The following is a 27,923-nucleotide window of genomic DNA, read 5'->3' on the forward strand; positions in this document are numbered from 1 at the left end:
TATTAGCACAAAGACAGATCAGTGGAACAGAATAGAGATCCTGGAGATAAACTCGTGCATGTAAGGCCAATTAATTTATGACAAAGGAGGCAATAATATACAATGGGAAAGGCCAGTCTCTTCAGTAAACAGTATTAAGAAAACTGGACAGCCACAGGCGAAAGGATAAAACTAGACCATTATCTTATACACAGAAATAAACTCAAAATGGATTAAGGACTTGAATGTAACATCGGAAGCCATACAACTCCTAGAAGAAAACATAAGCAGTAAGCTTCCTGACACTGGTCTTAGTGATCATTTTTGGATTTAATACCAAAAGGAAAGGCAACAAAAGCAAGAATAAACAAGTAGGACTACATCAAGCTAAAAAAGCTTCTGCAAAGCAAAGGAAATAATCAACAAAATGAAAAACCTACTAAATGGGAGAAAATACTTGCAAATTATGTACCCAATAAGGAGTTAATATCCAAAATACCTAAGGAACTCATACAACTTGGGATGCCTGGGTGGCTCAGTTGGTTAAGCCGCTGCCTTCGGCTCAGGTCATGATCCCAGCATCCTGGAATCGAGTTCCATATCGGGCTCCTTGCTCGGCAGGGTGCCTGCTTCTCCTTTTGCCTGGTACTCTGTCTGCCTATGCTCTCTCTCTGACAAATAAATAAATAAAATCTTAAAAAAAAAAAAAGAACTCATACAACTCAATAGCAAAAAACAAACAAACAAACAAACAAAACAAAACAAACCCAAACAATTTGATTAAAAAATGGGCAGAGGATTTGGATAGACATATTTCTAAAGAAGACATACAGGAAGCCAACAGGTAGATGAAAAGATGTTCAACATCAGTAGTCATCAGGGAAATGCAAATCAAGACCAGGATGAACTATCACCTCATACCTATTAGAATGGCTATTACCAAAAAGACAAAAAATAAGTGTTGTTAAGGATGTGGAGAAAAGGGAATTTTGTATACTGTTGAGGGAAGGTAAATTGGTATAGCCACTATAAAAAAGAGTATGGAGGCTCCTCAAAAAAATTCAAAATAGAACTACCATATGATCCAGCAACTTGACTTCTGGGTATTTATCCAAAGAAAGCAAAAAACTAGTTCAAAAAGATACAGGGACTCCCATGTTCATTGAAGAATTTTTTTTTTTTTAGGTTTTATTTATTTATTTGTCAGTGAGAGACAGAGAGAGCACAAGTAGGGGGAGCAGCAGGCAGAGGGAGCAGCAGATGTGGGGCTCCATCCCAGGACCCTGGGATCATGACCTAACCCAAAGGCAGATGTTTAACTGACTGAGCCACCCAGGTGTCCTGAAGAATTATTTTCAACAGCCAAGATAGGGAAACAACCTAAGGGTCCATCAACAGATGGATGGATAAAGAAAATGTGGATAAACACACACACACACACACACACACACACACACGAAATGAAATAATATCCAGTCATGAAAAAGGATGGAATCTTGCCATTTGTAAAAACACAGATGGACCTTGAGGGCATTATGTTAAGTGAAATAAATCAGACAGAGAAAGACAAACATTGTATGATCCAACTTATAAGTGGACTTTAAAACACAGCACAACAAAATAAAACAAAACCAAACTTACAGATACAGAGAACAGATTGATGCAGCTGAGGCAGCTGATGAAGGGGTGGGTGAAATGGGTGAAGGGAGTCAAAAGGTGCAAACTTTCACTTATAAAATAAGTCATGGAGACAAGCCTGGCAACTATAGTTAATAATACTGCATTGTATAATTCGAAAGTTGCTAAGAGAGTAAACGTTAAATGTTCTCACTAGAAGCAAAAAAAAAAAAATTATTTATTTATTTATTTGACAGAGAGAGAGATCACAAGTAGGCAGAGAGGCAGGCAGAGAGAAAGAAGGAAGCAGGCTCCCTGCTGAGCAGAGAGCCCGATGTGGGGCTCGATCCCAGGACCCCTGAGATCATGACCGAGCTGAAGGCAGAGGTTTAACCCACCAAGCCACCCAGGTGCTCACCAAAATTCTTTTTTAAAAAAAAGATTGTATTTATTTATTTATTTGCCAGAGAGAAAGAGAGAGTGAAAGAGCGAGAGCGAGCACGAGCAGGCAGAGTGGCAGGCAGAGGCAGAGAGAGAAGCAGGCTCCCCACTGAACAAGGAGCTCAATGTGGACTCAATCCCAGCATCCTGGGATCATGACCTGAGCCAAAGGCAGCGGCTTAACCAACTGAGCCACCAGGTGTCCCAAGAAAATAATTTTTTTTAACTATGTGGTGATGGATGTTAACCAGACTTAGTATGGGGATCATTTTGCAATATATATAAATATCAAATTATTATGCTGCACACCTGAAACTAATATACCTCAGTTTAAAAAAAAGAAGGTACTTAGGAAAGAGCAGCTTGAATTTAAATAACTTTCAATGGCAAGTTGAATTTCAGATTCAACTAATGTATATCTTCTTTTGAAACTGAAGTGATACCTTCATATACCTTATGGCTTAAGATGAAGCCGACTTATATAAAGACCCCTATCTCACCAAAAATTACATTAATTTCTGGAAATATACAAGGGAGAGAAGAAAGAATTGCTTTCTGGTCTTTATTTTTTGTCTACAACTGAGATTTTGTTTCAATACACAGTCATCTTAATGTATTTTATTTAGTAAAAAAAATTTTTTTTAAATAAACTCTTTGTCTAATGAGGGGCTCAAATATATGACCCCAAGATCAAGAATTGCATGCTTTACCAATTAAGCCAACCGATCTTGAGGTATTTTAGAAACAAAAGGTATCATAGGATGAAGGTTACTTAAATTACAACATGAGAGGTTAGGGTACATGTAAGTTTCTAGGATGCAAGAGACCAATTTTGACCTATCTGCCATTACATTAAGTACCTTGTTCCAAATCATAAACTAGTAAGTGGTGGTGCTAGGATCTGATATGCAGAATCAAGATATGCAGAATAGACCTGCAGTGATCTCAACTTTTACTTAAGAAAAAATCAGGGAAATCAAGTATCCCAGAAATATCCTGCAACAGGCATTTCCCACTCCAGAAGGACAGTTTCTATATCAGCACATCACATTCCCAGCTATAAGACATGATTTTTACCCCGTTTAGTGGGAAATCCAATATCCCCACTAATCCATACCCTTGTGGGACAGCCTATATCACATTTAACATGATCCCAAGGAGGACACTCATCACTCACATCACACTGTTTCCTGATCACCAGTCTTTAGTCTCTCTCTCTTTTTTAAACCTTTTTTTTTTTTTAAAGATTTTATTTACTTGACAGACAGAGATCAGAAGTAGGCAGAGCAGCAGGCAGAGAGAGAGGATGAAGCAGGCTCCCTGCTGAGCAGAGCAGGGCTCAATCCCAGAACCCTGGGATCATGACCTGAGCCGAAGGCAAAGGCTCCAACCCACTGAGCCACCCAGGCGCCCCAGACCATCAGTCTCTTAAAATAATACTTCTGTGCTGTAGAGCTCTTGGCGTCAATACTGTATGTCACTTACTCCTTTGTAGACTTTTCCTTAAAAAATAACCTAATATTACCTAATAACCCAATAATCTAATAACAATATTACAATGAGCCCCCTGCACAAAAATGAAACCCTAACAATTCACAGAAACAAATTATTAAACTTTTTCTCCCCCAAATCAAGGATCTTTGTTAGCTCACACTAGCCCCATTATATCCAGTTATAAAACTGATTAAAAAAAATACTAACCTTTCCGCTTACCAAGAGTCCAAGATTTCTAAATATATTAAGAATTGTGATCTTACTCAATATGCTAGTAATACCCAAGACAGACGATATTCGTCATGAAAATGGAGCCTTCCCCTTAAAAGCTGAAGCTAAGTTGCTTTTGATTACTTAAGCCTTTACAATAAATGATCTCCAAAATACAAATCCCATTATTTTTTTTTTTAATTTTAATTTTTAAGAGAGAAAGAGCGAGAGAGTGCAAGCAGTGGGAGCAGCACAGGGAGAAGGAGAAGCAGGCTCCCTGTGAGCAAGGAGCCTGACACAGGGCTCTATCCCAGGACCCTGAGAGCATGTTCTGAGCCGAAGGCAAATGCTTAACACACTGAGTCATCCAAGTGACCCTATTTTTTTCTTTTACTGATAGTGATAAATTTCATTGTTAACCTGTTAGCTATAGGTTGTATCTTTATAAATATAAATGGTAAACACATGATTTTGGATCATTTATGTACTGCAAACATTAACTAAATTTTTTCCAGGTTGGCAATTACCACAGTAACTCCCTCCTTCTTAAAAAGTTTTATTGGAGGGCGCCTGGGTGGCTCAGTGGGTTAAGCTGCTGCCTTCGGCTCAGGTCATGATCTCAGGGTCCTGGGATCGAGTCCCTCTGCTCAGCAGGGAGCCTGCTTCCTCCTCTCTCTCTCTCTCTCTGCCTGCCTCTCTGCCTACTTGTGATCTCTCTCTGTCAGATAAATAATAAAATCTTAAAAAAAAAGAAAGTTTTATTGGATAGAGCCAGTGAACAATCCCGTTCAAGATTTTATCAAGCCTTCTATTGCTAAGGCTATTGGCTCAAACATAATTCAGTGTACTGCTTAGCATACTGTTATGTCAGACAAAGAAATACCAAAGCTGGCTAGTTGGAAGAATCTAGTCTAAAGCTTTTGCAAAGCTGTCTCACTTTCTTACCTTTACATAAAAGATTATTTAATTGTTCAAGAACTGGAAAGTATTTGGGGTTATAGAATTAATGTGATTAAAGAAAAATGAAGGATTTGAAAACATGAGGAAAGAAGAAATTAACAAAAACATCAGGCAAACTTGAAAAAGAGGCAAAATGAACTTATAGGCATAGAAATATAATCTTTGAAGTTAAAAAAAAACAAATGGACAAATTAAACCCAAATGAAGACATAATTATTGAACTGGAATACTGATCTAAAAAATTACACAGAAGGCAGCACAAAAGATATGGATGTATACACGAGAGGTTAAGAGACATGAAGAACAGATGAAGGCCTAACATATATCTCACAGGAGTTCCAAAAGAGAACAGAGGAAACAGAAAAGCAGCAATGTTCAAAGAAATAATGACTAGAAAATTTCCAGTAATCATGGTAAACATGGATTTTCATACCAAGTAGCATAAATAAGAAAAAAATCCACATTTAGGTACATAATACTGGAACAAGAACACCAAAGACAAAAAGATAATCTTAAAGAGAATCCGAGTAGAATACATTTCCTATAACGCAAAAACAATTTTATTGAGAGTAGACTTTTTTTTTTTAAGATTTTATTTGTGAGAGAGAGAGAGAGAGAGAGCAGAGGGAGAAGCAGAATCCCTGCCGAGCAGGGAGACCAATGTGGGGCTCAATCCCAGGACTCCTGAGATCATGACCGAGCTAAAGGCAGAGGCTTAACTGACTGAGCCACCCAGGCGCCCCTGAAAGTAGACTTCTTAACAGCAACAATTAAAAATAATATTCCATTGTCTTCTAACTTTTAAGTGCTGAGAATAAATTATCACTCTGGATTTATAAACTTAAAACACTAAGGTATTTTTAGGGAAAAAAAAATCAAGTTGACCAGGAGCTGAAAGAGCTACTAAAGGATGTTTTTAGTGAGAAGACTGGATTAGAAAGGACCAGGGTGAAAAAGTGGGGGAAGGGGAAATGGGCAAACACATGGGTAAATCTAGACAAATAACAGGTGAAAATAATGATGATGATTAATTTGGGGATTATAAAAACAAGATGGAACCAAAATGCTGGACAATGAAATCTTGTCAGTTGGGAGGAAGGTGATTAGAGATCCTTCATAGGATCCTGCCAAGATCCTTGTATTTTTTGTGAGAAAGGCAAAAATAGATTACTTTTACTCTGTTTCTTCATTCATCCAACAAGCATTCTTTAAGGGCAAGTAAAACTAATCTACGGTGATAGAAATCATAACAGGGACCATTTTGTGGGAGTTGTGACAAGGAGGGGACGTGAGGCATAAGGGAGACTTCTGGAAGTGCAGGTAACATTCTACTACTTGGTTTGGGTGGTGGTTACATAGTTATACTCACTTTGTCATATTTTATTGAGTGGTCTACTTATCATTTGTATGCTTCTCTGTATGTAATGAAGTATGTAAGTATATGTAATATTTCTATAAATTAAAAAAGGAAACTACTACATAGTTTATTACAAAATAAAATTTTGACAGATTACAAAGCTATAACTTTAAATGCAAGTCCTAAAAATGATGTAAAAAATAGAGGTTAGTGTTTATATAATTTTCACTGGGAAAGAACTATGTATGAAACCAAAGGCAGAAATCACTGGTAGTTCTGACTACATAAAGTAAAAAATAAAACATAATAAAATAAAACTTTTATAAAACAAAATACTGTGAATAATATAAAAAAATCAAACAAGGAAAATGATAGGTAAAATAATGTAACAAATGGTCAATATGTGTAATTATATAATTAATAAATTATATTATATATAATTACATGTAATGCACACACACACACACATATGTATATATATAATATAACTAATAAGAATTACTGGGGAAAAAAGAATACCCCAATTGCAAAATGGGCAAAGAATATGAACTGGCAATTCAAAAAAGAAACACATAAATGACGAGTAAGCTTTGGAAACTGACGAACAGTTTAGGTAATTTGCCTAAATTCACAAACAGTAAGAGGGAAAGTCAAGATTCAAACTCAGGTTGTCTTACTTTTCAATTAATAATTTGTTTAATGAATGAATGATTATATATTTAACACCAGAAGATGTTTGTATTTACATCACACACTACAAAATTCAGGTCATAAAACAGAATGGAAGAGATCCCTTTTCTGCTGATACACTCACATAAATGTTTAAACAGGCTTAGAAAAAAAAGGTCTGAAAAGATCAAAGTGTAACAGTAGAGAGATTATGGGAGCTGTTTTCTTTCTCTTTACATTTTCTGAACTAAGAGAATTTCAGAATAAGTGTATATTACTTCCATAATAAAGAGGAACAGTTATGTTAAAAAGCCAAATAATAACACAAAAAGGAAAAAGTACACAAAACCTCTAATGACTCCCAATATATCCATGTGTATGTGCATGGCTCAGCATGGATCTCTCAAGGTCTCTAATCATTTAAATTCAACTGTCATGCCACGCTTCTCTAGTCACTTCCTCCTGTCTTTCCTGCCCTTAATTTCCAAATTAATCTTCTTAAAATACTGTGACCCACTTGTAATTTTACTCCTTAAATAACTTTCAATGATTCTTCATTTTCTACACAAGAAAGTAAAAATTCCTCAGCCTGGAATTCAAGGCCTTTCACAATTACAGCATTCAGCCAACCTTCTCACTTACTATGCACATTCCAGTTGGTTGACTATTTGCTGTTCCTTTTCTATGCTTGTTGCCTACAGCTTCCGTAACTTGTTCATGTGGTGAACTCTGCCTAGTATCTTCTCTTCCTCATGTCCATTTGCTACCCAAGGTTCAGTTTATGCACTACCTTCTCCATGAAACAGTTGCTAATTTTTCTTAGTCATTCTGATAATGCATGGCTCTTTGGTCTGTCTCTCTAGACACTTATTTTGTTATGTTTTATGTTCTATCTTTCCTAATAGACAATGATTTCCTTGAGGATCTTTATCTTATTCATCTTTGTATTCTTCTTACTAAATATTGGGTGAGTGTAATTAACCAACAAAAAGAAAAACACTCACAGAATTCAACACCATTATGTTTCAGTATTTTCAAAGTGCCAGTCCGTGGTTATAAGATTTCTCCTTTGAGGGGTGCCTGGGTGGCTCAGTGGGTTAAGCCTCTGCCTTCGGCTCAGGTCATGATCCTAGGGTCCTGGGATCAAGCCCCGCATCAATCCCCACATCAGGCTCTCTGCTCGGCAGGGAGCCAGCTTGCCCCCTCTCTCTCTCTGCCTGCCTCTCTGCCTACTTGTGATCTCTGTCTGTTAAATAAATAAATAAAATCTTAAAAAAAAAAAAAGATTTCTCCTTTGAATACAGGAAATATAAATTGTTAATGGTACAGGCTGGTCCTTACTCTTTAGGTCCTTGACCTAACTGGGTGATTTATGAAGCTAATGGAGTTAGATCTTTCATCTCTATTACACTATGAACTGATGCATTTTGGTCTACCAGCAATTTATTCAGTTTTATAAATTTAAGCTTTACTCTCTAGGAAAGGGAACAGAGCTGTAGGACTGAATGTTTTCCCTTACCTTTTCGTGTTATGCACTGTGGTTCCTCCCAGAACAATCCTTACTCCAGGAGTGGTACGGTTCAGGTTATAAACTGTTAGAGCCTCTTCATAGGTGGCTCCTCCAATTATAAACACAATGATATCCTGAGGTCTGCAATAATAAAGAAAGTTAACATCACAGGATAAGAGGGGAAAAAGGCAGATTTGGTGTTACTATTATATGCACAATTTTAATTTCTAAATCTTTCATTTTTGGTGGAGGAAGCAGAATTAAAGCAGAATAGAATAAAAGGCTTAAAAAAGTTTTAATGATCTGAAATTGGCAGGAAACAGAGCAGGAAATGCTGAATAGTGATTTGCTTTCTGTTCATGAACGGATGTCTTATAATTTCTGTGCTGTAGATTTCAGAATAGCACAATAGTGTTTGCTAGAACCAAATGTAGAAATATTCTTTTATATTCAAGAGGCTGCAGAGTACTTCACTGTGCTATGATATCAATATAGCAGTAAATTGTACTTGTACTACACAGCTCCTTTCGTATATAAGCCTCTGTCAAATACTTAGTACAGTGTCATCACAATGGCCTCTGTCCAAGGACTTCAAAGTATTTTGGAAAGTACCACTATATTAGGATGTTCCCACAAGATGCAAACTAGAAATGTTTAGTATTTTGAGTGTAAAAAGAGAATGGGACACATAACTGAATAGCACTTCTGGGGACTTCACCTCTTCTTAAAATCTTTGTTCTCAAATCCTTCGATAAACCAAAAACAAAAACAAAAACAAAAACAAAAACAAAAACAAAAACAACCCAAAACAAACAAACAAAAACAACCCTGTGAAACAAACAAACAAAAAACTCTTGAGTTTTGATACTGGACATACTGATACATCAGCTCAGCCACTTGCTTCATTTGGGTAGCACTGTGTAGTTTTACTGTGTTCTAATCTTTATCAAAATAGCTTCATAACAACAAAAGTAAGGGCCTCCTATTGGCCCTTCTGTAGATATCAACCAGAAGGAGACCATATCATTTCTTTTTTTTTTTTTTTTTTTTTTAAAGATTTTATTTATTTATTTGACAGAGAGAGATCACAAGTAGGCAGAGAGGCAGGCAGAGAGAGAGAGAGAGGAGGAAGCAGGCTCCCTGCTGAGCAGAGAGCCCGATGCGGGGCTCGATCCCAGGACCCCGAGATCATGACCTGAGCCGAAGGCAGCGGCCCAACCCACTGAGCCACCCAGGCGCCCCGACCATATCATTTCAAAACTGTTGCAGTTTGCCTTGTTTTTCTTTTCTCATGCCATCAAAAGAAGATAAAATTACTTAATCTTAGCAAGCCAGTAATTTTGTTAAATGACTTACTGGACGTTATTTAAAACTACAAGTAGAAGCATTCATTTTGGAGGTCATAGCACAAAGTTAAACAGAAACCTCTTTAATCGTACAGGTTTATGTATAAATCATGGAAAACCCCTCTACATTTCCTTTCTGTTTGTCTCTTTTTAAAACACCATGAAGGGATTAACTGAGAGTATTTTATTCTTATGGCACTTCACAGAAACAGAATCAGATATTATGGCCGAAATTAAAAATGTGAAATTAGAGATACCCAATAAAAGTCTCCCAATGATGAAGAGGTGGTTATTTTGCAAGTAATTAGGTAGAGAATCAACCATGACATTTCTGTGTGAAATGCCTGGAACTTAAAATCATGCCTTTAAACACTAAATTTACTTTTTTTTGAGAGAGAGAAAAAGAGAGAGAGTGTGAGCGCATGAGCAGGGCCAGGGGAGTGGGGGCGGAAGGGAGAGAGAGAATCCCAAGCAGGCTCCATCCAACATTGAGCACAATCCCACAACACTGAGATCATGACCTGAGCTGAAATCAAAAGTTGGATGCCCAACTGACCAAGCCACCAGGGACCCCACAAATTTACCTTTTTAAGAAAAAACAAACATTTAAGACTACTTACTTGAAACAATGTATTTAGTACTACAATGCTTAGGAATTACCTACTGTTATATATTCTATAATCATTTTTACTATTTTATTTTTTGAAAAATATTTTATTTATTTAAGAGTGAGTGAGTGAGAGAGAGAACACAAGCAGTGGTAGTGGAAGAGACAGAGGGAGAAGCAGGGTCCCCACTGAGTAGGGAGTCTGATGTGGGGTTTGATCCCAGGACCCCAGGATCATGTCTGGAGCTGAAAGGCGGAAGCTTAACGGACTAAAACACCCAGGCACCCTAATTATTTTAAAATATACTATTTTTGACTAGATAAATGTTTGCATATAATATAAAATACAAAAGGGTATATACTATAAAAAAAAAGTGAGTTTCCCTCCCACCATGGTGCTCCTGCACTTCAATTTCAATGTAGAGGCAAACACTACCACTTGCCTCTTATGTGTCCTTTCAGAGATATTATATATGTGTATATGTAAGTAAATATATGTATAAATACATATTCACAAACACATATACACACCACACATATGTACATGTACATATAGTGTGCACGCACACACACAGATAAAAGCATTTTATGTGCATTGTTCTGCTCCTTGCCCTTATCTTGGATCTAGTATGCATTTTAAATTTTGGTGGATATCACCAAATTGCTCCACAGTTATCATTCCATCAGCAACTCAGGAAAATGCCTGTTTCTCCACATCCTTTCAGCACCATGTATTATCAAGGCTTTTGGTCCTTCTAAGCTGATTAAGTTGATCACTTTTTCTTCCTCAATATTCCTTCTTCACTTGGTTTCCAAGATGTCACATTCTTGGATTTCTCACTTCATTAGTTGCTCTTTTTCAGTGTCCCTTGATGGCTTCATCTTATCTCCCTGATATCTTAATGGTGGAGTCACTGGTCTTCCTTTCTTCTTCATCTACACTTACTCTCTAGATCTACTTTGCCCAATGTAGTTACCATTAGCCACATATGGCTATTTAAAATTTAAATTAATTAAAATAAAATAAAATAATCAGTTCCTCAGTAGAACTAGCCACATTTCAAGTACTCAACAGTCACATGTGGCTAATGACTACCTTATAATATAGCACAGATAGAGCACATTTCCATCACTGTAGAAAGTTCTATTAAACTTAACTGATTATTCCTAGATGATCACACCCAAGTTGTATGGTTTTAAATACATTTCTCTGCTGGTGACACCCAAATCTCTATCTCTGTCTCTCTTGGCTAGAGCACTGCCTCCTAAATGCCAGGCTTAAATATCTATCTACTAGACATTTCTACTTGGATGTTTAAGAAATTTCTCAGTTCAAATGTTCAAATTCCTTATCTCCCCCAAGCTTGTTTCACCTATAGCTTTTCCCATTTTAGTTGATGGCCAATCTATCTTTTCAGTTGCTTAGGATAAAAACTTTGAAGTCTCTTAACTCCTGTGGAATGAAGCAGATAAATCAGAGACATAGTGAGAGAAAGAGAGGGAGAAATAAGCAGTGGCCAGACCGTGGAAGGCCTTGAGTCTTATATGTCATGGGGAGTCACTGAAGGGTTTTAACAGGTTACTGTGATCAAATTTTTTTTTTTTTTGGAGATCCACAAAGCAAAGTTTAGTGAGTGACAGTACAAAGCTCCTGAAGAGGGAAGGGGATCCAAGAGGGTTGCCTCAAATTTGCTTTTTTGAAGGACAATTTTGGCAACTGTGTGAAAATGAATTGGGGGAAACAGGTGGGAAAAGCTAGAGAACAAAAGGCCACTGTAATACTTCCAGAAAGAAATACCAGGAGTGGAGAGGAGGGACTAGATATAGGAGACCAAAAAAAGGGGGGGGGGCAGGGGACTCTTCAATATTTGGTCAGTGAATAAATGTGGAAGATGAGAATAAAGGAACAGTCTATGATAACTTTAAGTTTTCTGGTTTTGGTGGCTAGGTGTAGTGGTTAAGGTTTGAAGGGAAAAAAAGCAAGATTGATTTCCTGAAAGTAAGAAAAAACATGTGTTGGAGATAACTGTGGAACATCTCAGCAGAGATGTCCACTAAACATGTATCTGGACATTGAGGCCCAATGATTTCCCTGAATATAGGTGACAGCTGAAGCCATGGAAATAGATGAGTTTGACCTAGGGAGATCACGTACAGTGAGAAGAGAATCAAAAGACAGAGCTTTGGAGAGTGTTTAACAGCTATAGGACAAACACAATGAAGAGCCAGCAAAGGTAACTGAGAAGGAAATTGTCAGAAAGATAGGAGGAGAACCAGAAGGGAGAGGCCAAGGGACAAGTGACTTTCAAGAAGAACTGAATGGTTAACTGTGTTTGGTATCTGGGAAGGCCCAAGTGAGTTTAGAAACAATGAATTTGTAGTGGCACTATTCTGTAATTGTGTGATTTCCTCTAGTATCACAGAGAAGTAGGTACCAACCTTAAAGCTAAATTATTAATCCAATAGTAATCTAGTGCTTTAGGCTGGGGTAATAAATAAGGTGAGGACTGAAAGAGACACTGCACATGCTGTTGTATATGAATTTGTAAGAGAAGTCTTGATGTATTATAGTGGAGTAAGAAGCCAGGATGCGTGGATTGACGAAGACAGTGACTTTGTCCAGGAAGCCTGACTATGAAAGAAAGGAGAAAGGTTAGAGGAATATCCAGGTTCAAGGGTCTTATACTTACTGTTTGTTTAACAGTAAGAGAAACCCAAGTACGCTTGTAGTCTGTGGGAAAGTAGTTAGATGAGAAGTTGAAAATATAGGAGGCAGGGAGAGAGAGGGAGCAAGCAAATAATCAATATAGGAAGGCTTCAGAAGAGATGGTAGGAGTCTAAAACTAGAGCACTGACAGAATGATTAGGTCTAAATAGGAAAAAAAGGATGTATTTTCTTTAGAATGGAGGAAGAACATAAAGGAAGATATATGTAAGTAAGTTTATAAATATGGGGGCTAGACACTGAGGGAGTTAATGTCTGGCAGATTCATTTTTTTTCTCTAGGAAACACTGCTATGGGCTGGGGTGGGTTAGGTGATTTGGAGAAAATGGCAAACATTCAAAACTGATGTGGAGAAAGAGACAAAGAGAAAGAATTAAGGATGCATAGAAGTTTGGTATCTGGGAAGGCCCAAGTGAGTTTAGAAACAATGAATTTGTAGTGGCACTATTCTGTAATTGTGTGATTTCCTCTAGTATCATAGAGAAGTAGGTACCAACCTTAAAGCTAAATTATTAATCCAATAGTAATCTAGTGCTTTAGGCTGCAGGGAGAGAGGCTCTTTGTAGCTTACAGGAAAGCATTACCTGAATCACTGAAATATACTCTACACCATCAAGGTTTTTTTTCCTTCAAGTCCTTGCCTCCAGTCACTGGCCAGCTTTCTCTTGCTGAGAAAGGTCATTTGCTTAGGAAATGTTGCATGATTATGATAGTAGTATTTTTCCACTGAGTATGATGAACTCTAAATTACTCAGGTACTGAATGCTCAGGCAAAATACAGGTTCTCTTTTTTTTCTCCAACTGATGGTGTTCTTTCAGTTCTGACTAATCTTTCTATGGAAGGGGAAAGGGAGTAACAGCTAAAATCCAAATTCAGCTCTTGTCAGACTCTTCAGGGATAGACTTTGTAAGGGGATCAACGAAGCCACATTTGGCTATAATTTTAAATATTGACAACAATCTCTGCAACCTTTATCATAGTATTACCCTCATGGATAGATACAATTTCTTCTCAACACCAAATTTCAAAGAATGTCAATTTTTAATTCTTCCCATTATATTGGTTCTAGAGGTACCAATGAGCTGAGAAAATATTGACATCTCAAATATAGACATAATTGGTTTAATATTCATTAAAGATGTGGAGAATGGAGAAAAAAATCCAATGTTGCAAGAATGTGCTACCAAAAAGACCGAAGACATTCTATCAATTGTTTGGTCTGTGTTGTAACTATCTGGGTGTCAGCCTAGGTGGAGACAGAAAAAAAAAAGGCAGTGGCATTCAGGAGTAATAAAATCCTCAAAGCTGAAATGAAATTCTATTCTCAGAAAGTGAGTATTTTTTTACTGTGAGATTCCATATGCAATACTCTTTATGTTGAGGGGCAACCCTAGGCTGACACTCATTATGCAGTTTACCTTGAGTACATACTCATGAATTGCATAGATTATTTCATTTAAGAAGAAGGGAAGGAAGTTTCTCCCTTGCAGGCACGGATGAGAGGAAGCAGACAATAACATTTTTGGGTTCCTGATCTGGGAAGTCAACGAACTTGGGAAGTCACACGAACAAGGATCATCCTGGAAAAGAGATGGGCCTTCTCTACAGCTGCCCTCTCCCCACAGTCTGTTGGAAGAGTACGTCTGTCTCTTGAGGAAAAGAAAGGCAAGCACTGGGAAGGAAGAAACTCAAGCAGGCTCCTGGAAGACCGCGAGAACTCTATCCTTTAGTCTGATAATTCAGGGTGCCAGAGTGTTTTCATATTACTGGAGAGGGAAGAAAAATGTTGCAGATGGTAACTGTGGGTGTAGGTTATATTAATGTAAGGACAAAACTTAGACACTGGGATAGACTTACAGCTTGGCTTAATTGTGTACCTAACAAAGATGACTGTGTCACGTTTGGTCATGAAAACATTAATAAATGTTTTCCTTAACCTCCTACTACTTATTCAAGCTCGCTTAAGGAGGAACATTGATGGGGAAATTAAAAAAAAAAAAACAAAGACAACCAACCCTAACGTTTTTCCTTTTCTTTCCTTTCCCTGGTGAATTTTAAAAGTAGATGTTCTGATGAGGCCAATGGCAAAATACACAAATCATTTTTACACAATGACTGAAACTACGTGGAATACACAAGTTCAATTCTTTGTACACATGTTCCTGTGCTCTGCAATTCATTATTGCAACCAAAAGCATTAATTAACACAGGCAGCATACATTAGATAGAAAACAGCAGCCAATTCATGCTGCATATAGATATACAAGGACACCTTGAGAACTCAACCAATTTATATCTTGTTTTATTAAATAATTTTTTTTCACATATAAAAGTTTTGGAAATCATTACTTCTATAAATGAATAAACTAAGTAGAAAATATTACACTTTTAAGAGGCAATATTTTATCTACTTTGTGGACTATTACACTTATGGCTAAAATTAAAATTTTTGAGTTCTTAGAGATAATAAAGATCTAATGAGCATTTACTGTAGGAGAACAGGCTGATGGAAAAGGACTGCTGTCTTTATAGAAACAAAATGAACTGCTGCAACAAGATTCCACTACATTTGTGTAAATGTAAAAAAGTACTTCCTTTTTGAATTGACTGTGGAATGCCTGACCAGAGAGCTTCCATTTTCTCGCCAAATGTTTGAGTTGCTTGTTTTTATGACGGACAAGGAACAATTCTGGAGTAAGAAAGAAAAATGAGCCTGCTAATAAATAGGATAGGTGGGAGTCCCATCTGCAGAATAAAGATCAAAACTCAATTTGTAGATATGGTTATACTGCCAAACAGGTTAACCACATATTTAATAGCTAAGGGCTAAAACAATTCTATAGGCGTTCCTATTTTCAAAGTTGTATTCTTGCCACATGTCCTTTGATACTTCCTCATAACAACATAAACAAGGAATTCTATTGTGATGAGACTTAATTTATTACAAAGATGACTAAAATCAATGACTATCCTCAAAGTGATGATCCAAGACAATGGCTAGAACTGAGAGTGAGGCCAAGGGGATGTAGAGCCAAAATACTATGGAGCATCACTGGCAAACTGTAAAAATCCAAATTTTCTGGTAACATCAGCCAAATTTATTCTCTTGTTTAAATTTTCCAACTGTAAACCTTGTCATAGCAATGGTTACAGATGCCACATGAGAAACTTGACACCTATCAAACACCTGTGTTAAATATTGTGAAAAACCCAAATACTATAAAACCTAGTTCTTACTTCAAGATTATGATACTTAATATAATTATCAGTATCTAATGGGCAAAATAGGTATGTATACAACTAACGACTGCCTTAATATCCAGAGGTAGCCATTATTAACACTTCTTTGTTCTTTCCAAAATATTCACAGTATACATGAACATGTGTGTGCTTATATATATATATATATATAAAACATACAATGTATATATGTACAGTTGAGCAGACTTGCTTATATACACATGTGTATTTAATAGCTTTTATGCTTAGACTGGGTTTTTTTTTTTTTACACAGAAGGGATATTATAGCATTCTGCTTTTCTATCCAATGTATCTTAGAAAGTTTTTAGATCACCCCATGAAGAGTTCTGCATTTTTTAAGAATGCATAGCACTGTACTATAATTTAAGTTACCAGTCCTCTATTGATGGATATTTAGCTCGTTTTGGGCTTTTTTTTTTTTTTAACTGTTACAAATAATGTTTTGGTAACTATCCTTATTTATATGTCTTTGTGTACTTGCACAATATATCTAAACAGCAAACTTATAGAAGCAGAATCATTCAGTAGGTCTCTTCCAGGCCTCTGCGGTCTACCTGCTGTTAAGCAGGGCCAGAAGGTGGCACAGGTACCTTCTGTGTTCCCTCCTGTTGTTTCGCAACCAACTTTGCTGCCTTCTTCAATGTCTCCGTTATGTTAGCAGCTCATGATGCAGTTGCACTCTTTTCTCCTGACCTCCTTTCCTGGTCACTCTCTTATTCCCTGAAGACTTTAGCTCTGGTTTACTGTCCTCCTTGTCACTGCTGTTCCTTTCAGAATTTTCAGTGACTTTCACATTGATGTGGATTACTCATCTCACAGCCTGGTCTTCTCACCCAAGATGATCTGTTCTTCCATCCCACATAACCAACACCCGTGATTATAACATAAACTCTTTTACTATAAGCATTTGCACTGTGACATCTTGAATTCAAGATCTCTTTCTTCAATAACCACCTCCTCAACTTCTAATTCACCTAAACTAATACTTCTACTATAATATTCCTTGACCTCATCAAGACCACTAATTCACTCAACAATACTTTATCTACCATCCAATACCCTCCCCTCCTTCTGTTTTCAATTCCCCAAATCCAGCTACAAGCCTTATCCTCATTTAATCCAGTATAGCCAAAAGTTACTGGAGAAAACCACACAACTAGGTTCATGGGCTCTATTTTAAAGATTTTTGTTTACTTTTTTATTGATTTGGGGAGGGAGGGGCGGAGGGAGAGGGACAAGCAGACTCTGTACCAAGCGTGGAGCCCACTTTGGACTAGATCTCAAGACCCTGAGATCATGCCTTGAGCTGAAATAAACAGTCTCTCACTTAACTGACTAAGCCATCCAGGCACCCCACTATTTTAAATTTATGACCATAAAACTCAAATGGGCACTCAATTTGGCTAGAAGTCCTAACTACATTTCCTTAGTAAATTGAATTCCTGGTCTGCAAGATGACAGTTTCGCAATGTTTCCTCTCTTTTTACCCACTACCTTGCCGGTAAGTAGACAGCGTATTTTACTGAGAAAATAGAAGCAATCAGCTTAGATGGTCCCATATTCTCACCATCAAAATTGTTAAAAAGAAGAAAGTACTTCTGTTTCTATCAAAGGCTCCTCTGCTTATGCTCTGGATCCCCTACAGACTTCACTTGTGCAGTTCCTATTTCTCTTCTGCATTTTCAATTTTGCTTTCTTTAGGGTAATTCTTATTACAGTCTCATCAGATATGCTCTAGAATCTCTTTCCCTTGAGCACACACTCTCTCCTAGCTACCACCCATCTCTCTGACACCTTCATGCAAAATTCTTTAAAAGTGTTACCTACATTTGTTATCTCTATTTTTTTTTAAGAGGGGCAGGCAGAGAGAGGAGGAAGCAGACTCCCTGCTGAGCAGAGAGCCCGATGTGGGGCTCGATCACAGGACCCTGGGATCATGACCTGAGCCGAAAGCAGGGGCTTTAACCCACTGAGCCACCCAGGTGGCCCTGTTATCTCTATTTTATCTTATATCCTGTAACTGTAATCTGTATTATAATTATTTCCAGTCTCGTGGAAACTAGGGAATAGGTCACCAGAGACCTTCATGTTGCCATATCTGATGGATTCCTCACTGTTTGCAGCTTTACCTCAGAAGACCAGACTCAGGTTACCACTTGCTTCTTGGTCTTTATGACACTATGCTCTCCTGGTTTTCCGTTTACCTTTCTGTCTCCTCCTCAGTCTCCATTTCTGGCTCCATGTCTTCCACTCAATGCTCAGTCCTGGGCTTTCTTTTCTCTTTCTATGCTCTCTCCCTCAGTGATCTTATATATCTTATATCCCATAGCTTTAAATATCACCAAAATCTTGTTGACTCCCAATTTATTATCTAACATTTCTACTTGTTACCTACAAGTTGTATATCTACATCTACAACTTAACAACTTGATTCCTGCCCTACTCCTCCCAAATCTAAGAGTTATTCTTGACTTTTCTCTTACTCTATGGTAAGAGGGTAAAAGTATATAGTTTCTTTAGTGGAGTAGATGACTCTATTAAATAAGTCTATTGATTCTTTCTCTCCTAGCCTCCTTATCCAAACCTCTTTCATTCCTTACCTGGACTATTACAACTGCTTCCTAAGTAGTCTCCCTACTTCTATTTTTGCCTTCAAAAATCCATTCTAGGGGCACCTGGGTGGCTCAGTGGGTTGGGCCGCTGCCTTTGGCTCAGGTCGTGATCTCAGGGTCCTGGGATCGAGTCCCACATCGGGCTCTCCGCTCGGCGGGGAGCCTGCTTCCCTCTCTCTCTCTCTCTCTGCCTACTTGTGATCTTTCTCTGTCAAATAAATAAATAAAATCTTAAAAAAAAAAATCCATTCTAAAACCAAAACCCAAAAACCAAAACCCCCCAAAAAACCCAACTCTCTCTAGAAGGTGATCTTTAATAAGTAATTCAGTTCATGTCACCTATATGCTAAGCTCTTCAGTGGTTTACTCTGACATTTAAAATTTAAAACTCTTTTTAAGACCCTATGTAATCCAGCCCCTACTTATTTTTTCAACTTATTTCCTCCTTACTCACTATGCCCCAACCACACTGGGTTTCTTTCTATTCCATGAACTTGCCAAGTTCTATCTTCAAGGCCTTTGCTCAGATGTTCCCTCTGCTTCGGATGCTTTTTCTCTTAATTGTTCTGTGATTGGCTCTGTCTTTTAATTCAAAACTCATCTTTTTTTTTTTCCCCCCAAGATCTTATTTATTATTTGACAGAGAGAGACACAGTGAGAGAGGGAACACAAGCAGGGGGAGTGGGAGAGGGAGAAGCAGGCTTCCTGCTGAGTAGGAAGCCTGATGGGGGCCTCAATTCCAGGACCCTCCCTGGGATCATGATCTGAGCTAAAGGCAGATGCCCAATGACTAAGTCACCCAGGCGCCCCTCAAAGCTCATCTTAAATAGCATTTCCTCAGAGAGCTTCTCTCCATTAAAAGCAGCCCCCTGACCTCTATAAAGTTACTTTGTAGCTTATTTCTTCAATAGTACTTATTTCATTCAAATTATATTCTTTGTTTGTTTACTAGCTTATTGTCTCCTTCATGTAAGTCCCTTTAAGGGCAGGTAACCTGTCTCTCCTGTTCTATTTCCCCAGCATCTACAACAGTTGTTGACATACTGAAGACACTCAATAAATATTTGTTACATAAAAGGATGGAGAAAAAAAAAAAAAAAAGGATGGAGCAATTAAATTATTAACTATATTTTATTTAGGTAATAGTGACAAATGCTAACAGATGCTGACAACTGATAAATGTGCATTTTGTTGGAAAAGCATCATTTTGAGCTTTATTTGGAAACGAATCACCCAAATTAGAAAGGTTTGCTGTTATAAACTAACATACACAATATACTTTTTTGGTGGGCTATGGTGTCTCTTTAGCAATACATAACTAATTTCCTGTTTGATAATTCCTAAATGAAATTCATAAAAAAGTACTATTTTTACTTTTGTCATACATTAATTAGAAGGTCAGTTAAAAGAATGATACTGTTTTTTGAAAAGCCTCTATGATAGGTAAATAGCTTTAGGCTAGTTTGTGTACTTTTCACTTAGCTGGTATTTCTGAATCTTGACATCAAGGTCCTTAAACATTTTATCTGAATGAATGTACTGTCTGAATTTAACTCCAGATATTCTGTCTCTCAACCTTGGATTTTTAAAAATGTTTTTAAGATTTTATTCATTTATTTGACAGACAGAGATCACAAGCAGGCAGAGAGAGAGGAGGAAGCAGGCTCCCTGCTGAGCAGAGAGCCTGATGTGGGGCTCGATCCCAGGACCCTGGGATCAAGACCTAAGCCGAAGGCAGAGGCTTTAACCCACTGAGCCACCCAGGCGCCCCTCAACCTTGGATTTTTTAAAAGATCTTTCTTTTCTGTTCTGCTACCAAATTTGTTTTGTTTTTTGTAAAAGAACAAATTGGAAAAAAAAAAAATTTTATCCATCGTATGAAAGAGTCATCCTTTCCTTTCAGAAGTTTATTATATATATAAAACACTATTCTTCCAAGACTCTTAGGTTATGATTAGCTGAAATAGTAGAAGAATTCTACCAATAGTAATAATTCACACATCAATCTATCCAATAGGATTCTATTACATATATTAGGCTTTTTGTAATATGTGGTCCCAGTTTAAAAAAAAATACATAATATAATTTGTAACAAAGTAGACTTTGAAAAAAAAAAGTAGACTTTGTGCATATTTAAAATTTCAGGTTGGTCTAAGTAAGTTGATCTGGAGTTTTCTTTTATTAAAATTGACAGACAGGGGGGCCTGGGTGGCTCAAGTGTCTCTCTTCAGCTCAGGTTATGATCCCAGGGTCCTGAGACCGAGCCCCACATCAGGATCCCTGCTTCGCGAGAAGCCTGCTTCTCCCTCTCCCACTCCCCCTGCTTGTGTTCCCTCTCTCACTGTGTCTCTCTCTGTCAAATAAATAAATACTATCTTTAAAACAAAACAAAACAAAACAAAACCTGGCAGACCACTGAATTAAAATGACAATTAATTGCTTCCTTCAGTTAATACCCCCAAAGCAAGCCATCCTTTGATTCTGTGTAACAAATGGCTTCTGTTAATTAGGTCTCAGTTGTATGCTGGCCACATTTGGCAAAGTCCAGTCCTCACCAAAAATAGTAACAACCTGCTCTGGAAGGCAACCAAGCAGCAGATCTATATTTGGCTGTTATGTTTGAAACTCCAAATATTGAATGCCATGGAACTCAACCTTAAATGGCATAAATAAACTCATCTGATACCAAAGGACAGAATACAAGTATTTGGGATACTTCAAAACACCTGTTTCTTTATTCCAAAAGAAAATCCTGCGGGCTTAGCAGGTGAATTTATATCTAACCCTGACACACGTAAAACCAGAAGATTCTCAAAACTGAAACAACAGTGGAAGGAGGAGTAGAGCAGCAACATCTTAGTTGTTTCTTACCATACTCCACATTTCCTATATTATTAGTATTTCTGGCTTTCATTATTGATATCTTGGTTATCTTACCTGTCTCTGAGTGTGCTGGGGCCTAGATAAGGGTACACGTTTTCCTTAAGCTTGCCTTTGATGAGATGGTCCAGGGTCTCATGTAGGAACGGCTGATGTTGAGTATACACATTTTCTACTCCCTAAGACAGGGGAAGATGATTCTTATATCATTTTCAGGAAACTTGGAATATAACAGTTAGTGATACTCATGAGAGAAGGACAGGCACTCAATAGGGATTTGGGCACTCAGGGACAGGCACTCAGGATGGATTCAAATGGGAATTTTATGGTTAAATAATTTAAAATTTTCTTTTCATCAATTAGAAATGTTCTAATCTCATAAAAATACTTTGTAATTTAAGCCTAGCTATTATAAAAGAATCTCAAAAACGGAATTGCTTAAATTCTTTATCATTTTTTCAGTGATTCTTACCCTTTTGTGAAAATGTTATCTGATAGGTAGAGCAAGTAGGAGGAAAAGACCACATAGAAAAGGAATCTGGAAACACTCAAGAAAATGGAAACATTTCTGGAAATGAAGGAAAGGCTTGCAGATTAAAACTATTTTTTTTTTTTTTGCCATTTTAAGAAAATAGTAATTTTAAAAGATCTACAGTTGTTTGCTTCATCTTTAATATCCTTCCAAGACGACTACCAAACAAATCTTAAATGATAAACAAATGGAGTAAAACAGCTATAACTAACAGAACTGTTTTCTACTCTGGGATATTTCCTGGAAATATTCTATTATTCCCTGTTCAGCTGTTTGGTCCAATGCTGATACTGTTCCAATATAGAAAGCGTTTGGGAGGACGTCTGCTTTAATTTCATTTAACTGACATAGTACTAAATCAGCAGCAATCCTGAAGTTACTCTGAAGATCTTATTTATTCACCCTCAGATGCAGGGGCCTCCACTGATTCACATTTAGGAGTACAGAGAACATGCCGTACCTTCAATCCTTTGAGGAACTGCTTGGTAATAGCCACAGCATCTTTGGGGCTGAAGAGGTCACTTCCTCTGACCCGTTTACCACCATATTCAACTACTGCAGACACAAGCTATTAGGAAAAAAAGGGAAATCACCTCTTACTGCTTGGGGATCAGGAAACTCACTTCATAAGAAAATGCCTTTATTAAGGAAATGAAGATATGAGAGGACAAAGTTATATATTTCTGGAAGTAAAAGCATTATGGGGGGGGGCGCCTGGGTCGCTCAGTGCATTAAAGCCTCTGCCTTTGGCACAGGTCATGATCCCAGGGTCATCAGGGAGCCTGCTTCCCTTCCTTTCTCTCTGTCTGCCTCTCTGCCTACTTGTGATCTCTGTCAAGTAAATAGATAAAGTCTTAAAAAAAAAAAAAAAAACCCAGTATGAGTTCTCATTTGTCAGAGCTAAGAATATAATATTCAAGTTGCTAGCTATTTGGTGGGGATTAATATAGAAATGGTTACCTTTCGATACTTCTCAGAAACACCTTTATTCCTGAGGTCCATCATTAGTCCTGGTAGGCTATTGCTGCTGTGTCGCTCATAATGTAGAGCATAAAGCATCACCAGACGGGCAGCATCAAACTCTGTCACTTTGGGGTTCTGCAGGAGCCTCTTTACATTCTGAAAAAAGAAAGAGCTGATATTTATCCCCCTTCACCTAAGTGATGTATAAGATCTTAGGTCTAATAATTATTGAATGGCAGTGATGCACTGGAGTTCATGACTAAGATAACTACTACGGCAATGTACAGGTTATAGGTTTAGCGTTAGTTTCAACTACAAAAAATTGAATGCCTTTGCCTAAGGTAAGAATTAAACAAGGAAAAAAATTCCCATTGCAATTGCTTTAGGACAAAAATGAACTTAACTGTGGATAGTTCTTTCTTTCTTTCCTTTGATGAGACAGTCTATGGTCTCAGGTGGGAAAGTCTGCAGCTTCCTTGCTGAAACAAGGAACATATACCATTTCCACCATTTCAATCAACAAAGCACATAAAAGAACTGACCCACTGCCTTGCAAAACTACTGCTTAGCATTAGTGACTGACCAGTGAAATGGGAGACAAGTTGGTAGAGTTTTGATGGGGCTTAATCTCCAAGAACCATCAGATGTAACAATATGTCTCCTTATGGCCTTCAGAGATATGAGTATGTAGCATGTAATCTCTAAACTGAACACCTGTGATCCTAACAGGGCAGGTATTGACAGCAAAGGAAGCCAGACAAAATCATTTAGGTTTTGCCAATCCTCACATTAAGGAACTTCCCCATAGTATAATATTTATGTTTATTATGCAGCAGAACAAATTAATTCAAGCCAAGAACTACTTTGTTATTCCCTTCCAAGGATAAGGCACTATGCCAGGCACTGGAGGGGATAGAGAGGTGTTAAGACAGTTTCTGTCCTTAGTGAGTTCACAGACAAGGAGGTATGAAACAAGATGAATGAAACAATTACAGCCTATTCTGCTACACTTCTTGAATGCACTTTAACTGTACAAGATCATTAAATATGGGAACGGTGTCAGTTTAACACAGAAGGTATAATGGTTTATATGCAGTTTTTCCAGCATATTAGTATTAAGAAGGGAATAGGGTCAAACTTCCTCTTTAAGAGGAAGCTCTAACTCTATGTTAAGAAAAAAGGACGTAAATCCTACACAAGCGTTTTCTGCAAGAAGTAGCTGGTTTTGTAGCTTGAAGTACTGTTGTATTTTCCACTGTATTAAGCTATCTTGGGAAAGGGCAAGTGCAAATAAAATGGACGCAAAGGTATTTCTCTGAGTTAAAAAGCAACAAAATGACAGTGAAAAACTGACTGATATTCCCATACTGTATTTTTAATTTTGGTGAAACTAGTTTGTATGAGAAGCAGAAGTTTTTCTGTCCTTACATCTTGAAGAATAAAATGTAAATCCCAGGAATAAGGAAGGCTACAAAGGATGGACAGAGTATATTTCTAGGTGCAATGCCTGTGGAGATTTAACTGCACTAAATTTTTGTTAGGATTGTCACTACTTTTATTAGGGCTTTGATTACAAAGTTATATAGATTTATTTTTTTTAGTTACATAGATTTTAAGTAACCTGCTTATAAACCTATTTTCCCATAACACTTGTTTATTTTTAGTACATAATTTTACAGAATGGGAGGAGGTTTTACAGGAAAACATATGTGGTATTATAACAGAAATATATATATGCAGGGGGAAAAAAACCCCAAGAAACAGAAAGAATCAGCACAATGAGGGGAAGGGGACACAGAGTGAAGAAAAGTACATCTGGTTCCTAAGGAGCCAAGAAAGACTTCATGAAGAAGGTGACATTTGCAAAAGACCCTAAAGAATCAGTTAAGTGTTAGAATTAGTCTGGGAGACTAAAAGAGGAGATGCTCTTAACAGGAATATGGAAATCAGAGAAAGGAATGGGTTGGGTTGAAAGACTGGCAAGAGCCTTGGAGGGCACTAGAGTCTGAGGACATACATCCAAATGGAACTTTACAACTTATGAGCTTTCACATACCTGATCTTTTTAATACTCCACAACAACCAGGCCTAGTGTTTAAGAACTCTTCTGTTCACACTAAAGAGGACTATGATGACATGAGGGAACCTCCCAGGTGGCTCTCAAGTAGGAAGGTCTCTGGGTAGGATTTCTATTGTTGCTTTTCTGAGTGACTATTTCCCTAGCATTGTCTTTAAGGAATCAAAAGAGAAGACATTTCTCTTTTTTAGATTTAAACCCTACAGTCAAAAGAATTTCCTTACTTCTTTTTTCTTTTGCAGTACCCTTTCCAGAGCAATCACAGAATACAGACTATTTAGAATATCTGCTCAAATTTGCCACTTTGTGTTTCTATCATAATATGAAGAAATTTCAGAATACAAATTATTATCAAGTAAGAATACCCTATTTCTTATGTCTCTCAATAAACTTAGCCTAAGTTTAAAACATCTTTTTTTTTTTTAATTAAACAGATTTTAACTTATTTGACAGATCACAAGTAGGCAGAACAGCAGGCAGAGTGGCAGGCAGAACGGCAGGCAGAGAGAGAGGAGGAAGCAGGCTCCCTGAGGAGCAGAGAGCCTGATGCGGGACTCGATCCCAGGACCCTGAGATCATGACCTGAACTGAAGGCAGAGGCTTAACCCACTGAGCCACAGGCACCCAGTTTAAAACATCTTTAAACTGGGATCTCTTTCGCCACTTTTTAAATAGCACAATGTTTTAATTCCTGCCCTTGGGATCACTCTCTTTTTACCTTATATCTACTCAGTTTCTCAGATTTGCTGAAACCACACAACTGGTATAGGGACAAAGACTGCCCCAATCAGCCTGCACCCTTCTTGTTCGCTTTCTAACTACTTTCACTCGCATCTTGACTCTTGGTGTTTCCCAGTAAAGAATACATTTGTCTTCCTTGAGATCTGGTGCTTGTATTTAGAGTCCCTGGCTTGACTCTTCACTCTTTCTAGAGGACGTTGCGGGGTATGATCCAAGATTATTTTGAGTAGATTACTTTGCTTACTTTTGATCCCATAGGACCCAATCCATGACTCAGGTCAGTGTTCCAGCTAGGTTTATCTATTTACTCATGAAAGGAAACATGTAGGTACAAGCTAAGTTCTTTCTTCTCGTTCGGTTATATACGTCCTTGAAGAAGGGCATTTTTGTTTGACTGGATCCCTGACTTAATTTTAAACATTTCACTCATGGCTACTTGACTCATCAACTTGACTGCCAGTGGCATACGTTATATTGACATTCCAGGGTACTAACCGGACAAGAGGAGAAAACAATCCGAGACTTCTAATTACACAGCAGGTATTTATATGTTGGAAATATGAGTGAATTACATAATGAACTATTGGTTTCTCTTTTCTTATTAAATTTTCCATAAGCCTTGAAACTTTCAAGAGAGAAAAGTTCATTTCACAATACAGTGGCCGAGTAAAGAGTGAAAGAAAACTATTGTCCTCTTAAGAAGATAGGATTCAAACACAGAATTCACTGAGTTCTAACATTCATATATGCCTAAACAATGAAGAGAAAAATAAAAGCAAGAACTCATTCTCTGAAGGTCAAGTTTCAAAAAGGAGCTAATGCTCACTCAAAAAATATTAATTAAAAAACAATTCTTTTCTGTTATTTAAAGATCTTTCCATTGTTTTGGGCTACTCTTCTGTTTTCTTCTGCCAAAACTATGATGAAGCAGCACAAGAACAAATTTTTATAAATTACAGATGAAGTCACAAGAAAAAATAGTCTTTATTATTTTTTGTTTTAATTTGACCTCCAGAACAGGAACTCTATCTTGTTGTTATCTAATAGCACATAAATGTAGTAAAATCATCAATGAATAACATTATAAGCCAGCAGATTAGAATAGCAAGACAAAACTGGCAGAAGCCTTTAACATGCTGATATGATAAAAAAATGAGTCTAACAGTTTGAGAGAACAGTGTTAATGGAGAGCTTATCTAGGAAAAATGATAGAAATGACAGAAAGTAGGCAAGACCCAATTCTACTGCCTGGTAAATACATCTGAGTCGTATTCTTTTCCTTAATGACTAGTCAACATAAAATTTAGCTTTATTGTAGGTCTTCTGCTGGTCAACACTGTCTGAAACACTGCAAAATGTTAGTTTAGAGAGAAAATGATCGTTTTTATCCTTAACTGGTCAAAGTAAAATTGTCATCTCAATATGTCCCAAATAATTTTCTCATGATTTTATTTTTTAAAATTTATTTATTTATTTTAAGATTTTATTTATTTATTTGACAGAGAGAACACAAGTAAGCAGAGAGACAGGCAGAGAGGGCAAGCAGGCTCGCTGCTGAGCAGAGAGCCCAATGCGGGGCTCGATCCCAGGATCCCAAGATCATGACATGAGCCGAAGGCAGAGGCTTAACCCACTGAGCCACCCAGGCGACCCTCTCATGATTTTAATGAGAAGCAGAAAACCCTTCTGAAATCAGGGAGAAAGAGATCTGAGGTGATGCGCAGATTAGAAAACAATGTCCTGGATGTCATAAAGAAAACAGAATGTATCATCAAATAATAATACAGATAATGTGACAGTTATTACTTATTGAATGTTGTAAGAATCAGGTGCCATATTAAGTGCTTTACACATACTAGCTCACTGCACCCTCACAGAAATCTTTAAGTACTGTAATTTTTCCCCATTTTACAGACAAAAAGACTAATAAAATTTTCAAAC

At 37.4% G+C, this 27,923-nt stretch overlaps 1 protein-coding gene across 1 annotated transcript in view; it reads right to left on the minus strand.

Annotated features, from left to right (window-relative positions):
• Positions 1 to 27,923, minus strand: part of VPS45 (vacuolar protein sorting 45 homolog) — a 69,912-nt gene that overhangs the window by 22,506 nt on the left and 19,483 nt on the right. The window contains exons 11-14 of the mRNA XM_004776822.3: positions 23,162 to 23,320; positions 22,662 to 22,769; positions 21,727 to 21,848; positions 8,247 to 8,378 (exon numbers count right to left, since the gene is read on the minus strand). Coding sequence (XP_004776879.1) covers positions 8,247 to 8,378; positions 21,727 to 21,848; positions 22,662 to 22,769; positions 23,162 to 23,320 — 521 coding nt within the window. The remainder of the gene's footprint in view (positions 1 to 8,246; positions 8,379 to 21,726; positions 21,849 to 22,661; positions 22,770 to 23,161; positions 23,321 to 27,923) is intronic.

The sequence above is a fragment of the Mustela putorius genome, unplaced genomic scaffold, assembly GCF_011764305.1.
Source record: "Mustela putorius furo isolate JIRA1106 unplaced genomic scaffold, ASM1176430v1.1 tig00000695_pilon_pilon_pilon, whole genome shotgun sequence".
NCBI lineage: Eukaryota > Metazoa > Chordata > Mammalia > Carnivora > Mustelidae > Mustela > Mustela putorius.